Here is a 17,202-nt window from a genome sequence, read left to right as displayed (position 1 = left end):
AACAGGGAATGACGGAATTTTACCGTACATATTTACAGCGGGTCTATTTGGACGGGATTAGTATTATCTGAGGTAATTTTTTCCGGACCTTTCTACAGAAGGTAAAAGTCGCCGTAATCTTTACTGACATTGTCCGTAATGATTACTGAGATGGCACATTCGGACGGGACTAAAATCACTGAGAAGCTCTGCTAATAATTATTTTACCCCCACCTCCCCATGTAAAACTAATCCCGTCCGAATAGGGCTTTACACAGAATAAGGCAGTCATGTGCTTATTAGTCAATCAAAACGTTTCAATCTTCTGTTTATTCAGCTACAGCGATATGATGCTTGTTATCTTCTTCTACTGCAGGGCATATTTTGAGTTTCTGCGCAAGAGCGCCCTCTGGCTTTCAGATCGAGAAGCATTTACTACTGATCACAGAGCTGTACAGATCTGACAAGCCGCGCATTAAATAATCGCAGCCTTTGCCATATCGCGTGCGATAAATCGTGCAGCCCTAGTGTGGACTTTAAATGAAGGGACAGAAATCTCTCAGGTTTCAATAAAAATATCTTAATTTGTGTTCTGAAGATAAAAAAAACGTCTTTGAAACATGAGGGTGTGTTACTGATGAACAAATTTTACTATCCTTTTAATTGTGTTTGTGCCTGCACTTTCTTGCATCTGTGTGCTGTCCTTTAGTTAGAAAGCTTACTACTTCGGGGGCTTGTTTTTGCCTCCCACCCCCTCCCACTGTGTCTCTTCAGGGGAGAAGCTATTAGGCAGGCAGTTCATAGCGTTATTAACACAAACGGCAGGGACACGATAGGGAACCTCTCCGCATTGATTCTGCCCCACACAACACTCCACTGCCTTTGAAATTATTCAATCGCCATCCATTTGGAAAACAAACACAGAAAACATTCATAGTAATAGTTTGTGATATATAGAAGGAAAAGAAGGAAAAGCCCAAACGTAATGGACAGCCGGCAGCTGTAGGCCCCTCAGGAGAGAGTTAATATGGTTTGGGGGACACATTTGACTGTAGCGCCAGGCGGATTTTCACCGGCTTCAGGATTAACACAGCCACAGAGTATCTTTTATTGGGGGGGACTCTGAGTTTTAAAGGCCCACACTGTGACCGATATTTAGACCTAAGCCCCCCAAAGCTGATAACGGTCATGAAAGGGCAGAACCTCAGCTGCCGAGAAGAGAACCTGACTTATTTATTCTACTTTTTTAAGTACAAGCAGGCTTTTGGCATAAAGACATGATCTGTGTCAAGCTCTAGTAAACGTGTCACTTCATCAGTTTTATGTCATTTTTTTTTTATGCATCGTACCGCCGTTTTGCATGTGCACAAATTCTTACCAGTCTAGCATTTTTTTAACAATGTGCAACATAGAAATCTTATCATGAATGAAGGACGACAAAAAGTAGGATTGCCACACAGAACCAAAATGTTGCCTAGCAACGGCATTCACAACCGAGCTAGAAACTTCTAGCAGCATCTCTAAAGATGCGTGCTAGATATGATGTTGATCTTAATAATAAGCAAAACACAATGCTCTCAATCATTGTTAATGCTTATACATCTAATAAAAATAATGTCTGAATTTATTATTATTTAATAATTATTGTTAGATCACTATATAGAATGGCAGTGTGTTATCATTGAAGAGAATGGGATCAAACAAACCATTTTAATGTGACATGAATTTTGTTGATGAATGCAAATAGCTCTTCTTTGTTGTTGTTTGTGCCCCATTAACTTTATTACAATTACACAATCGCAGTACAAGCACTATCTTCTCTTCAGGGCTTTTGTTTGCCCTTTTAATGAAATTCATCAAAGACTTTGAAGAAAGTGCTTTTTAATGAGGAGAGTAGAGAAATATCGATCGTTTCGGGGGACAGTTGACCATTCGTGCTCCCCTCTTTTCCCCCAGTAATTATAGGAGTGTCATAGCACTCAATTAGCAGGTCCAGCTAATAATGTGTTTAATGCTGTGATCTCTTTCCCCCAGGGGTTTGAAGACAGCACTCATTATGCTGATCACTTGAGTGACAGTCGATTAGTGTCCCATGAAGGATTGTCCCCAACACCTTTCATGAGCTCCAGCATAATGGGTGAGTATCCAAGGCAATTCTGACCCTGTCTCTCTTTCACACCCATCTTTCTGTCATCAATCCATTTAGCAATGTGTGGACCGAACAGGCGTTTCTCTCTGAAGGCAGTCACCACAGGAAGTGCCAGAAATGGGTGAGGGTGTTGTGTATATACATACAGAAATGCATGTTGTCTATATATACTTTATAATTTTATTATAAAAGATTAAAAGTATGTTTTGGGTCGGCTGCATTCATTTGATCAAAAATACAGTAAAAACAGTAATATTGTGAAATATTATTACAATTTAAAATAACTATTTTCTATTGTAATGTCTAATTTATTCCTGTGATGGCAAAGCTGAATTTTCAGCATCATTACTCCAGTCTTGAATGTCACATGATCCTTCAGAAATCATTCTAATATGTTGATTTCTGCTCAAGATTTCTTAGCATTTTCAATGTTAAAAATGGCTGTGCTGCTTAATATGTTTGTGGAAACTATAATGCATTTTTTCAAGATTCTTTGATGATAGAAACTTCAAAAGAACAGTATCTATTTGAAATAGAAATCTTTTGTAACATTATCCCTCAGTTTCACAATTAGTCTTAAGCCTTAATATCTTAAAATATCATAACATATCAAAACATATCTTAAAATATGTCAGTGCCATTGTTTTTTTCTGAAGATGCACACCACCCGTTTTTTTGGGGGTGTTTTAAGGCATGTTTATAAAACCTACTTAAATATTCTGATTGAACTAAGGCCTAATCCTGGCTTAATCTAAGCCGTGTTTGTGAAACCAGGCCTATAAATGTCTTTACTCTCACTTTTGAATAATTGAATGTGTCCTTACTGAATAAAAGTATTATTTTTTTTATTACCGACTAAACTTTTGAATGGTTTTATATTACTTCTTGAAACATTAACATGAAACAATTATTTAATATTTAATGTATAAGAAAATATTCATGGTTCTTTTTGAGTTGGACATGAAAATCATGACAACTTGCCATTCAGTGAGTGAGTCATATTCATTGATCATCCAGACAGATTCCCTGAAGAATTTTTCAGAATGGTTCACACAGATGTGTCCTTTTTTATCTATTCATTAATTAGTTATTTGTTCATGAATTGACTGCACCGACCAATAATATGAATATATAATAATGTAATATTATACATTATATTACATATAATTAATTATATATTATATATATATATATAACTATTATATTTATATATATATATATATATATATATATATAATAGGGTATACATTTATTTTTTGCTGCTGCTCTCACATCTGTCCCCAATTTCTGAATCTTCCTGCGGTGTGACTGTCTTCAGGAGTTGACCCTCCCCCAGGGTGAAAGTCACACCATCAGTACAGTTTTCCATCACAAAAGACTGTCTTCTAGCTAGCAGAAAAGATACTGGCTTCTTCCATTGGCACACTGCATTTTTGCAGAGGATAGTGAGAAGGGAAGGGAAGGAAGGGAGAGAGCGAGAGAGAGAAGGAGGGGTTTCAGGAGTGGTAGTGAAACAAACAGATGGGCCAAAGATTATTTTACACTCACAAACCCCTTCAGCCACGGGCTCTCTCAAATCTCTCCCCTCTCTTTCCGAAGAGGTGTGTGAAACTCTACTAAACTTGCTCCACTTCCTCTTTTGCTTCCAAAAATGTTTCAAATAATTTTCCATCTGTATCAGTTTATAAGTTTGTGCTTGTTTGGCCCCTTGTTTTTACTGCTTGTTTGCTGACTCCACAGACACAAAGCATAATACACATTATTCAGCATCAAGATGACGTGCAGTGCAGATTCTGAAAATTGCACACGCCTATTTATGTTGTGTAATTTTGGAACATGTTGATGTTGTGGATTATTTTGTCATTGTGAAGTGCAATGTTTTATTGCATCTTTAACTGTGTCTGTAACTATTTTCTGTGACAGTGCTATCTTTCTGAAATTCAGTATAATACAGGTATTTTACAGCACAATTTTATTTTTAATAAGCACGGTGTCATATGTTTATTTACTTGTTTGTGCAGACTATTGAGACAGTTGAGGTGATCTAGCCTTTAAATTGTATAATATATATAAACGTTCAAGAAATGCTTATGTTAATTATAAAAAATGCTATTTAGTAGCATTTTCTTAGATATTTATCAGGTGAAATGGCTTGATTATGGTCACAATGGGCTATTTATCCCTTGAACGTGATTGATGGATGTTGTTAGATCTGAGGTCTCTGTGTCTGCTGCTATTGTGATGTGCACACACATGACAGCTTTATGGGCTGCTGAACCCCGGCTCTTTGTAGCATCACCCTGGAGACCGGTTGCCATGTAAGGTGGCAAGTTTACGGATGGGTGCTACTGCACGAAGCCCGCCGAAACAAAATGTTATCTCTATGCCAATTGATCTGTGTATGTGTGTGCGGGTGTGTGTGGAGGTAGGGAGGATGTTTGGTTTTTCTCTGTCCTGTTGATGCAGCACTAATTATGCCTATAAGTAGCAAAATATGGAAATGATCTGGAACAATGATGTGTCAGGGAATTAGACAATCTGATTGCACGGCTAAATTGCCTGCGCTATCTTGCTGGGATTGGACGAGAAGACCGAGTCTTATCAAATTGAATTTCAGCAGTAATATCTGGGATTTACATGGAATTACCCATTCCGGAGCAACCTCATTAAATCATCTCTGAAAGGTTATTACTCACCAATGAAAAAGGAAGAGCTCGAATGTGAATGTAATACAATTAAGCATTACCATCACACGAATGGCATTTCTGAGGGAACCCTGGCCTATGAGTTACTCGTGGGTTTATGTGACCCATTTTTTTTCCTACATGTGCTGTTTAAAAACAGAGCCGTGGTAATCTAAGTGGATTATCTTGAGACAAATCCCGGTGGTCTGCAGTTTCTTGAAGGAAATAGAAATAATAGGCTGCCACTTGTTTATTTTTTTAAACTGTTTGCGGCTGATAAAACCTTCACGCATCTTGCTTTTTAAATCAGTAACATATAAAATGTAGCTTCATTTAAACTGTAAAATCTATGCAGCCTTGTTTGTCTTCGCCGTTATTGTAAGAAATGCCATAGATTTGCTTTTATAAACCATTATCCCATTAAGCAGTTTAATTTGAATGCTTCATTTAGTTGTCTTAAATATGCCTGTGGGGGCTGCATGCGTTGACCTGGTTCCATGCGCTCTCTAAGTGAAGTATGACATGTTGAGAGCAGCTTGGGGTTACCTGGGGTCAGCTATTGTGTATGATAATGAACATGTTACAGTTTATAGTGCTAGGCAGATGGCTGGTAATGACTGTTTATTTGACATAACATTTTAATTAGAGTAACCGCTGCTTGTTCTGAATAATGGAGATCCATTTTAAAGGTCACACTCTGTTCTGCTGGTTTGTAATGGATTACATATCAGATGTTAGGTGCAAAATGTGATTCCTGTCCACCTTTACTGTGCATTTCCTTAGAGTTTTGTGTCTGAATGGATAGATATTTCGCTTTGTTGCATCATCTTCTTATGTGGTACACTTAGACCACTGGGGTAAGTGAATGTGTAGGTGTATATTTCTCCATGTGTCTGTGTGTATGCCTGTAGAAAGCCCATGAGAGGGTCTGTGTCAGTGTTGAGGTCAGAGGTCAGTCAGTCTGGGGCGCACGTGCCGGCGCCCTGTTTCAATCCTCTTACCCTCCTCGTCTCTCGGCCTGCACGTGGCACCCACACTGTGATGGCTAAAACCGTCCTGCACTGTACACAATCCTCTGACGCGGCAACTGAATACATTGAGTAATGCATAACCACAAACCTTGTCCTATATAAATTCAGCTCTATTTCTGTTCCATTTTCAGAAGCCTAAACATAATTTCTACCACAATTTAACCCTATAATCAATTTGAAATAACATTGATCAGCCAACCGTGGCGCACAGTCTGTGTCCACAGTGTGCTTTCGTGTGTGTCCGCTTGTAATGTGAGGCTGGAGCGTGTTGCATAATGATGAGTCTATGTTGAAGTTTTAAGCAATATTTAATAAGGCTTAATGCAGCTTTAGATTAAGAAGAAATCTGCATGCATGTAGAGAATCCTGCTTCTTCAGCGCAGCCAGTATTTACTGGTCAAACAGATTACCATCACAAAAGACAAATTAGTTTAGTACTTTGTTGACATTCCAAACTCCATGGGTAACAGTTGGCACAGACAGAGCTGGCCTAGCTTTAGACTTGATGAAACGGTCGACAACAAAACACAGTACATGAGTTTTAAATTGAATTTTCATGGGAAAAAATGCCGCAATCAGTTTGTACATGTGTTTTGCTGTAAACTTCCTGAAATCGAAGGTGAAGCTTGTTGCTCTGAAGCTCAGGGGAAGCTTGTGATTTGCGTTAGATGGGAATAATGTGCACACATGATCTCAGGAAGCTGTGTTTCCTGGCAAAATGCTCACCTCCGTTGGAGTTTAGTGCTGGTCTGTCAGGTCACGCTCACTTCCAGTCAACCTTTTTTCCCAAAAGCCTTCCATTAAATGGCCAAAGACAGGGTTTTCTTCTTTGTGTGCGCATTTTGACTCCGTGGAAACCTGCAGAATTAAAATGCGGTTTTCTTCTTTGTGTGCGCATTTTGACTACTTTGAAATAGGGTTGGGCGATGTCTACCAAATTGGCATCAGACGAAACATTGCGATGGACGATGACATCGGAGCTTCACATTCGTGCTTGAGTGTTAAGCTCATCTGCCACTGGAATTAATTAAAAACGCTCGCTCTGCTCTGGGCCAGTGTAAATGTAAAACATTTGGTAGCATATAATTCGTTTTGAGTTTTTTTGCGCAATAAAATCTTTACTGTTTAAATTTTGTTAATTGAACTGTTTTGAAAGTAATTTGTGATCGGGAATAACTTCATTATGTTATTATTACCTTATCAGATTCAGAAAAGAAAATAATTTTAATTAACTGCACGGAAATTAAAAGCATGCATTGCACTGAGCGATATAGTGTGATTAATCAAGCTTTTTTTTGTGGGTCTGGTGGGGGGAAGGGGGGGAATCACGATGACGGCTTAATAACTTGATGTCTGTCAGCCATCGGTGATGGACAATGGCATCATCTGTCGACCCAACCCTACTTTGAATTTTTTTTTTTTTTTTTAGAAATGCAGTAAAATTTCAGAAAAAGAGAATTTTCGCCTTTGACAGAATTACTTTTAGATGGCCGAATCCATTGATGAAACAGTGACGTTTAATAAACACTTCTCCGATAGTGAGTTTTGATCATATCAGCATGTCTAACTGACTAAAAGCCACAATTTCATGGAGTATGAAATCATCCTAACTATTTTCTAAATGCATCTTATACAGTCACCAAATCAAAATGGTTTGAAAAAAAATCTGGTTTGAGAAGCTGTTTCACTCAGATATACATCACAATAGGGAAGAAAAGACTATCACAACTTCCGTTCAATGCCAGCTTCAAGGATCTGATTGTGAACAATTCATCCATGCATATTTTATTTTTTTTATTTTTTTTTACCACATACTTTTTAATCAGAACATTACAACTCGATTTTCCGGTGAAACTAAAGGCTTCTCTCTGATGACGTATGCTGGACTTCTCAAATCATTTACAATCAAATGCAAGATCACATTCACATCTGCCTCCATCCAATCAACAACCAATGGATAGACCCACTTCGCTGTCCTACATTTTTTTTTTTTTTTTTTGATAATCCGTTTCAATTGGATGTACGTCACAATATGGAAGAAAAGATCTGTTGCTGCTTTTGTTACATTGAAATTTCAAATCCATTAAGCAGAACTGTGCACATTTTCCCTCCAAATCAGCACAGAAAATGTAGAAAACGTCATCAGTGACCTTTAGTGCTTTGTGACCCTTTATAATGATCTCACTTTACCTCGACCAATCAAAGCGCCCTCCTGCAGCTATTACATTCATCTTAAGCATTTGCCATCATTTTTACTGCCTTTTTTTCATAAAGCCTCCTAGTTTTATTTCAAGATGACATGGATTGGATATTTGACTTTACACACTCTGCTGAGATGAAAGTTTGAGATGAGAGAGAAGGGGACGTCTGATGAAGTTAATGAAGTTACCATCTCATTGTGGAATTCTGGATTTCTGCTTTCTGTCACACTGATGACTGAGTATCAAAGAGAGAGAGAAGATATTACAAGGACATTTCCGGACTTCCTTGTATCTGAGAAATTCTCTTCAAGCCACTCATGAAATATTTCAGCTGGTTTAGATTAGTCCATTTTATTTAATTACCTTAAGCGAGGCTCTCTCTCTCTTTCTGTGTGTGTGCACATATGACTGTGTGTTCATCACTCGCCAGCATTTCAATCCATGTGCCTGTCTATATTTTTAACAATGCTGACTGTCTTGTGGATGCACTCACGTTCCTGTGGCCTGCCGCACATCCTCTCTATTCTAATCTGCTTATTATTAGCAGCATCAGTGCGCACACACACACACACACATATACAGCCCTGCTCACTACTGAAGTGATTCAGTAAGACTTGGCCTTCTGTACTCATCTTTATTTAGCTGTGTACGTCAGAGCTGATCTCAGAAGACACGTCTAGTGATTGCACCCGTGTGATATCGCCTGCTAGATATAATCTATTAGTTGGCCTAATGTAACCCAGGAGCTTGCGTTCTTCACCTGGGACATTAGAAGTTTCACGAACGCTCCCCCGGGTCATATCTCCGTTTCTGTCTCTTTCCCAGAGAAGATCATGGCTGGTCTGCCACCTCTCACCCTAGTGGCACCTAAATGGTCCTCTCACAGGAGTGCTGTACGAAGGCGGCAGTAGATACTGTTGAAATGTTGCTGTGTTCTCGCCGTCCCAAATGGTGTAGCCTCAGCAACAGAACGCCAAGGTGAACTGTGAAAGGCATCTCAGATTCTCAGACTGCTTTACTAGTGATAGCTATCACACCACAATAACTTTAAATTGTTCAGTTCTTGTTTTCTAATAATTTTGAGTAAAATTTAAGTAAATTTTGTGTAAAATAAATGTTTTAAATTCAGTAATCACATATAAGCAAGGGTGCACATAACTTTTTTGGTCTGGTTCTCAAAGGAGCACCTGGAGATGTTGCTTGATACTCACACTTTATGCGACACACTTATCCTAAAAGCTGTCCTCATCACTTTCCTCCAGACTGCTCTCCTCACTATCTTCTTTTTTCTCGAACATGGTAAATGATGATAATGATTTTTTAATTTTTTTTATTTTACTAACATTAATGACACAGACAACAGCAAGAATATTAGGCTGCTGTCACTTTAAGAAGGAAAGCATGGACCGAATAACTGACACACATCTGGTTTCTTTCTCAACTGTTCACTTATGACTTAGCCTAGAGAATACTTGCAGAGACAGGTATTTTAACATAAATTTGTGAGTATGTGACCGTTCAAGCGCAAGTAAATACAAAATAGGAATTCATTTGGTGTTTGAGCTCTTGTCTGACTCTCTCTCTCTCTGCATGCGCGCATTTTGGGGGTGTGAGGCTGTGCGCACAGATAACAGCTCACGAGTCACGATTTCCGTCTCTTCTTCCGCTTCTAAAATCATTTGAATGTGTTAATTGGTGAGACGAAACACGTCCAAAAGATAAACTTTCACTCTATGATGGTTAAATTAAGAAGTTAATTCGCGAATCACATGCATGCTGAACCGTTGGACCTTATCCGTACGGATCACGGATTAACTGCGATCCTTTGCACACCTAATAATTAAAGAACACACTTATCATCATGATTGCTATCTTACCAGAGATGGAGAAAAATCCTACTCTAGTAAGTAAACGTCCCTGTGAACCGGTCCTCAAAAATGTTGGTACTCAAAAGTAGGGCTGAAACGATTAGTCGACATTATCGACAACGTCGACAATAAAAAATTGTCGACAAATATTTTTGTTGTCGAATAGTCTCTTGCCTGCAATAGCGCGGTGTAACCAGTGGGGCGCTGTAGCGCATTACTGTAATGCAGCCCTCCCGGATCCAATCTAATAAAAGAAGTCAGCGCTTTGGAGTACATAGTGCAAACGAAGTCGAACCCGTGAAATGTGGGAGATTAACATTGCATAAACATAACAAACATAACGTTTAGCATAACTACAGAATACTGTCATGCAGGGCCACCAACTGTCATTCAAACTCACTGTTCTCACGCCACACGTCCCACACAGTGAAAGATGCATCGCAGAGCAAAGAGGACACAGACAACGTGCCCCGACAGATAAGGTTACTTTTGATATAAAACTAAGTCTCAGCTTTTAAATTCTGTCAATTTTACTACGGGATTCAAACAATACTTGTGGTTGTGACGCTGTTTAACGTGGAGCGGCAGATCGATGTAACACCTCAGTTCACCTTCAGTACTTACTGAACTTACTGAAATGAATCCATCTCTAATGTAATCACCTAATCGGAGTTTTAACCGCAGAAAGAAGTCAATAAAACTTGCAAACAAATATATCAGACAAAATGTAACATTTACCTCAGGAAAGCCATTCAATGACCATAAACTCGATAGTTAGTGTATATATATATATAAAATCTAGAGAGGGGCATTTTTTCAACAAAAAAAACAACAACAACACATAATTACATTAAATTTTTACATAAATACATTAATATTTTTACTGTTATTAAAAAGTTATTACAATTCCCAGACTTAAAAACACAGTACCAGTCATTATAACAGTTGGACTATTGATGACTTCTGAGGGGGAAAGAAAACCTGAAGGATATTGGTCTATTCAGTTGGCTTGAAAATCATTAATAATACACTTTCAAAAGCTGAAGTGATTTCCTTGTTTTATTTACAAGTTAAAGTACAGTATATCTCAGTATTTTAACTAATTGCTAAAGTGGAATAATCAAACAAAGCTTACTGATTAATCAGTGCAATAATCGTTGATTAGTCAATTAATCGCTCTAATAATCGATAGATTAATCGACTATCAAAATAATCGTTTTTTGCAGCCCTACTCAAAAGTGCTTCCCTCCATGTTTTCTGGTGCGCATCGTTTATTTTTACCACGCATGCTCACCTGCGTACCGCATATGTGCACCCCTGCATATAAGAGAATCAGAATTATATCTTATGTAATGTTATGTTATGTTTTAAAATGTAATTTATTCCTGTGATGGCAAAACTGAATTTTCAGCATCATTGCTCCAGTCTTCAGTGTCACATGATCCTTCAGAAATCATTCTGATATGCTGATTTGCTGCTCTAGTGACGTTTCTTATTCTTATCAATGTTGAAAACAAATTTGCTGCTTCATGTTTTGTTTTTTTTGCATTTTTTTAATGAACAGGAAATTCAAAAGAACAGCATTTATTCTAAATAGTGGCTGCTAAAAGGAATTTTTAATTATTAATCAATATTACTTAATACTTTTAAGTTTAATCTATAGAAAATCTCAAAATGAATATCCATTATAATGCTATTATAATGTTTTGATGCCTAAATTCACTTGCAGCATTAATAATAATTGATTTTAATTTGTAGTGTTTTATTTATTTATTTTATCAGTAACACTCAAATTTTAATATCAGTGCATCTCTGTTTGAAACATATTTGAATAAGGGATTCTCAACCTTCACTCTGTCACAACCTTCTTTTGTGCAAATGTTTGTGTCTAAAACCACAGTTTAACTCTTAGGCAGTCCATTTCCTTTAGTGGAATTATATATTCGGTTCATATCACTCTATATACTGCAGTTTTGACTGCATGCCTGGAGCCTGGAGTAGCTCATTGTTTTTGAGTGTGTCACACAGGTGGTTTGCAGTCATTTAATCTCTCATGGTGTGCTTACGCCATGTGCAAAATAATTGTGGAACTGCACACTAATTTCTGAAATTTGCATCCCAACTTTCTGCCTGCAGTGTGTGTGGTGTTAGTGTGGCGCTCCCGTGCATACCGCGCCGCTAAATGAATTCTCCATGCATATTAGAATTGTTCTCATCTGTTTCTCATCTCCTTTGATGAAACCTAATGGCTTTCCAGGAAATGAAATTATGCAGTCATTTAGTGACAATGCAAAGTGTGCAAGAGCGTTTTGTACCCAGGGTGTGTGTTGTTGTTTTTTTTCTTTCTGTGTGCACAAGAGGAACAGCACAGAGATGCCAAGATGCATCTCGCTATCCTTTTGTTCAGCCGAGGGAACGAAAAAAAGATTTGTCCCAGTGCTCGGCTTATCTGTACGTATCTCATACTGCATGTGATTTATTTATTTATTTGCTTTTTAATTATTCCTTAAGGCTGAGCATGTATGCTGTGCTCTGGCTCCCTGGTGTGTAGCGTTGGAGGCAGGTGTGTGTGTGTGTGTGTGTGTGGGGCCTCTGAGGGCCTCCACTCCTCTGGCTGGCACTCTGATTGTGACCAGGTGCTGCTCAGGTGCACGATCCCGTAGAGCAGCTACACAGCACAGCAGGGCCGCAGGTGCAGTAGAGAACACTCTCTCTCCACCTCCTCCCTGTATACCTCCATTTTATCCTCCTCCTGCCTGTCACTCATTTGCTCACTAATGCACTCTCTTAAGCATGTCTGTCTTACACCTACTCCTCCAATTATGTCATCATGACCCTCCCTTTGTACTCACACTACCAATCAAAATTTTGGGGTCGGTAAGATTTTTTAATGTTTTTTTCTCTTATTCTCACCGAGGCAGAATTTATTTGAGCAAAAATCAAGTAAAAACATTAATAGTATAAAATATTGCTATTATTCTAAATATTTTTTCTAAAATAGTTTGCATTTTAATATATAATATAAAATATATTGTATTTCTGTAATGGCAAAGCAAATTTGTTAGCAGCCAAACTTTGATTCTGGAGTAATGGCTGGTGAATAGAAAATTCACAAAAAAATAGAAAAAAATAGAAAAAATAGAAAAAGAACAGCATTTATTTGAAATAATGTTTTGTAACATTATAAAAGTTTTCATTGTCACTTTTGAATGTCAAATTGACAATCAGATAGTTCCCAGATAGTTTTGTTCATAGAAATGCGTTATTCACTGCTGTAAAGTGACATGACTAGTGGATGTTTTGGTGCAATTAATTGATAATCACATTCATTGTTGAGTAATATTCATTGTCGATAATTTCCATCACTGATTATAATAATGTTTTATTGATTAATTGTTGCAGTCCTATATAGAAGCATGCACTATAAAGATGTCTTTGTTGCGACATAGTGCGACTCTCTGTTTTTCAGCATCTCACGCCATGAGTGCTGATTTTAAGATGCGTTCACTGCCCTGCATCAAGCTGTTTTTGAATGCAAGAACGCGTCCTTTGTGAATGGCTCTTGTGAATTAGTAAAGGTTGTGAATACTTAAACAAGGCACTGTACATGACATTTGAGCAACCTCAACTTTAGCCGCTCAGACACAAGAGTGTTTAAGATGCTGGAAGCAATGTGTGCTGACACAGGCTCAGAGCAGACATCTGTAGTGGTGTGGGAGTCTGGTGGCACTAGTGTGAAGTGTAGTGGATGTAGCTGGTCATTATGCAGAGCTCCAGGGTGCGCTTATCTGTTACTTCGCTCAACCAAGCGTGAAGAGCCCAAGACGGCCTGAAAGGCCACAAATCCCTCTCCTTCGCTTCTACTTCTACCAATGCCCCTCCTCCCTTCCTTCCATCCGTTCATCTATCCATCCACCCGTCATCCGCCCCGGCTTCCCCAGGCCTGGGCCTCTGCGTGGAGGGGGTGAGGCGAGCGGGCGGGCGGGCAGGCAGGCGGGCCGGCCAGCTGCAGAGATCAGCTGGGGCCTGGTGCGCTCATGTCTGCAGGGCTGTTCGTGGAGGGCCAAGAGAGCTCAGAGCTGATAAAGCCCTGCTGATAGAGAGGTCCTGGGAGCCTGCTGTCATAGGCCACTGGGGGTCACCGAAATTACTGCCTGAGCTAATCTGTCTACAATGTGTCTGTGCCATCTATAGAGTTCTGTTATCAAACGCACAAGCCGGGGAAAAATTATGACAACAAAATAACACAAATATTAATGCCACACTGAATGCTTAAGCCTGAAATATTTGTTACATAAGTACTGCTGCGCATATTCTCAGCCATCTCATTGAAAGTATGTCCCCCCCATTGTCCATGTGCTGCTGTGGCAGTATCTGTGCAGTTAAAGCCAATATATTATGATTCAGGTTGCTTGATGTAAGCATGTCAACAGTTTAACTAACTTGATAATTTCTATGGTGATGCAAAACCTGGAAATATCAGAGAATCAGAGAAAATAGTGATTTCCAGGCCCGGAAAGGTCATAGAAATGAACAAAATCCCAAGAATTCATGGGTATTTCTGTAGTTAATATAGATTTTTAATGTATTTTTTTTTATGTGTATTGATTATGTAAATATTGAATATATATTTGTTTAAATTCAAATTATTTCTGTGGATTATATACATTATCTTTGTTTTTTTACTTTTTTACTTTAATACTTTCTTCAGCAAGTATGCATTAAATTGATCAAAAATGACACTGAAGACTTTTGCATTGTTACAAAAAACACAAAAATCTATTTCAAGTAATTGCTGTTCTTTTGGACTTTTTATTCATCAAAAAATCCTGACAAATGCATTACTGTTAATATGCATCAATGTAAATATTCCCTTAAAAAATATTTAGCAGTATATAAAGTGATAGGCTAATAAAAGCAGTCATAATAAAAATAATGTTTCTTGTACATCAAATCAGCATATACTTTCTGAAGGATCATGTGACACTGAAGACTTTGGTATCATAGGAATAAATATTTTTTTAAATGTATAGAAAACAGTTATTTTAAATTGCAATAATATTTTATAATATTTTTATTAAAATAATATAAAATATTGCCCTACTTGCATTCAATCTCTATAATCTCTACAGTAAAAAACAAAACATTATACAGTCAACACAAACGACTGGAAAATTAATGGAAATTCATCGGTCAAATGGTGTCAGAACCCTGTCATTTTTCTTTCCCTGTATTGTGCCAAAGGTACTTTCAAGGAAAGTCTGTTCACTCTGCAGCCATATTTGCAATGCCTCCGGGCAGATTTTTCGGGCATCTAAGACCAAATCCTCTCTAATTGAATGGGGGATTCCTGATATGTCAAAAACTGCTTGGCAAACTTACAATCAAATAACATATTTAAAATCAGCAACAAAATCTGACATTAACTGTCCCATAAATTGTGTTTCTTGTGCTCAAATAGCTTAAAAAAAAGCTTATTTTTCAGGCTAGATGGAGCCAATGCGCATGTGCAGCCTGGGTATCAAAACACTGACTGTTTCTATAGCAACCAGAGCTTCTAATGGCAGCTGCAGTGGTGCAATGGATTTACCAATCTGCGATTGGCTCTTTTATTTAGAATACGGGACTTAATGCACTTTCTTCCATTCATAAGTAATATGAGTGCGTCGTCTTTGTATATATGAAGTCTTTGATTGAGCCCATGAGAATACACCTCATACTTGCATTCTGACTAGGCATGTGACGCTATTAAAATTTCATGTTGCGATAATTGCTGAAGCTTTTATCACGGTATACGGTATTATCACGATATTGAAATAAGTTGAAAAAAAAAGTGTCATAACAGGTTTAAGAACTCTTTTTCTTATAACAAAAAGAACTCTGAACATTTTAATATAATAACGCAGTACACAAAAAATCTAAAGTAAAATGTTTCAAACAGATGAAACTGCAAAAGAATTATAAAGAACAACAGGTAGTGCTTTACAAAAAAGTCTTATTATTTAATGCATTAAGTAAGATTAGCAATAGCTACATTTGTTATAGAAGGTATTTTTTTAATGTTAGTTAAAGGTGCCTTAGAACATTTTTTGTAAAGATGTCATATAAGTCTAAGGTGTCCCTTGAATGTGTCTGTGAAGTTTCAGCTCAAAATACCCCATAGATTTTTTTTTTATTCATTTTTTTAACTGCCTATTTTGGGGCATAATTAGAAATGAGCCGATTCAGGGTGTGTGGCCCTTTAAATCCCATGCTCCACGCCCCAAGCAACTTAAAACAACATAAAAAAAAGTTCAAACAGCTAATATAACCCTCAAAATGGATCTTTACAAAGTGTTCGTCATGCAGCATGTCTAATCGCGTAAGTACAGTGTTTATTTTGATGTTTACATTGATTCTGGATGAGTTTGAGGCTGTGCTCCGTGGCTAACGGCTAATGCTACACTGTTGGAGAGATTTCTAAAGAATGAAGTTGTGTTTATGCATTATACAGACTGCAAGTGTTTAATAATGAAAATAACGACATTCTTGTCTCCGTGAATACAGTAAGAAACTTGAGATATTTTTGTTGAAATCCGAGATGCAAATTGAGATATTTTTGTTGAAATCCGATGGATCCGTGAGGCCTGCATAGGGAGCAATGACATTTCCTCTCTCAAGATCCATTAAATTACTAAAAACATATTTAAATCAGTTCATGTGAGTACAGTGGTTCAATGTTAATATTAAAAAGCGACGAGAATATTTTTGGTGCGCCAAAAAAAATAAAAATAATGATTTATATAGGGATGGCAGATTTCAAAACAATGCTTCAGGAAGCTTCGGAGCATTATGAATCAGCCTATCATGATTTAAGCTTCCTGAAGCAGTATTTTGAAATCGGCCATCACCAAATAAGTCATTATTTTGGGGGTTTTTTGGCACACCAAAAATATTCTCGTTGCTTTATAATATTAACATTGAACCACTGTACTCACATGAACTGATTTAAATATGTTTTTAGTAATTTAATGGATCTTGAGAGAGGAAATGTCATTGCTCCCTATGCAGGCCTCACGGATCCATCGGATTTCAACAAAAATATCTCAATTTGCATTCTGAAGATTAACAAAGGTCTTACATGTGTGGAACGGCATGAGGGTGAGTAATAAATGACAGAATTTTCATTTTTGGGTGAACTAACCCTTTAAGCTTTCTGTTGCTGGAAGTGTGTATGTCCATGTACTTGCAGTAGAAAATGTTTTAGGCCTTCTTTTATCTTTGATATCTTGTTGCCCACTACTTCAGCTC

General features: G+C 37.7%; 1 protein-coding gene across 9 annotated transcripts in view; it reads left to right on the top strand.

Moving 5' to 3' along the window:
- Positions 1-17,202, top strand: part of tcf12 (transcription factor 12) — a 135,837-nt gene that overhangs the window by 48,439 nt on the left and 70,196 nt on the right. For 6 of the 9 annotated variants that reach the window (XM_067401943.1, XM_067401944.1, XM_067401947.1 and 3 more), the window contains one exon: positions 2,014-2,116. In XM_067401943.1, the coding sequence (XP_067258044.1) occupies positions 2,014-2,116 (103 nt within the window). Of the gene's footprint in view, positions 1-2,013; positions 2,250-17,202 lie in introns of all 9 variants that reach the window. The other 3 variants (XM_067401949.1, XM_067401951.1, XM_067401950.1) reach the window with 1 other exon arrangement.

Source organism: Chanodichthys erythropterus, chromosome 11 (genome assembly GCF_024489055.1).
Source record: "Chanodichthys erythropterus isolate Z2021 chromosome 11, ASM2448905v1, whole genome shotgun sequence".
In the NCBI taxonomy this organism is placed as follows: Eukaryota; Metazoa; Chordata; class Actinopteri; order Cypriniformes; family Xenocyprididae; genus Chanodichthys; species Chanodichthys erythropterus.
Note: the sequence above shows the minus strand (reverse complement) of the source record. Positions and strands in the feature narration are given on the sequence as shown.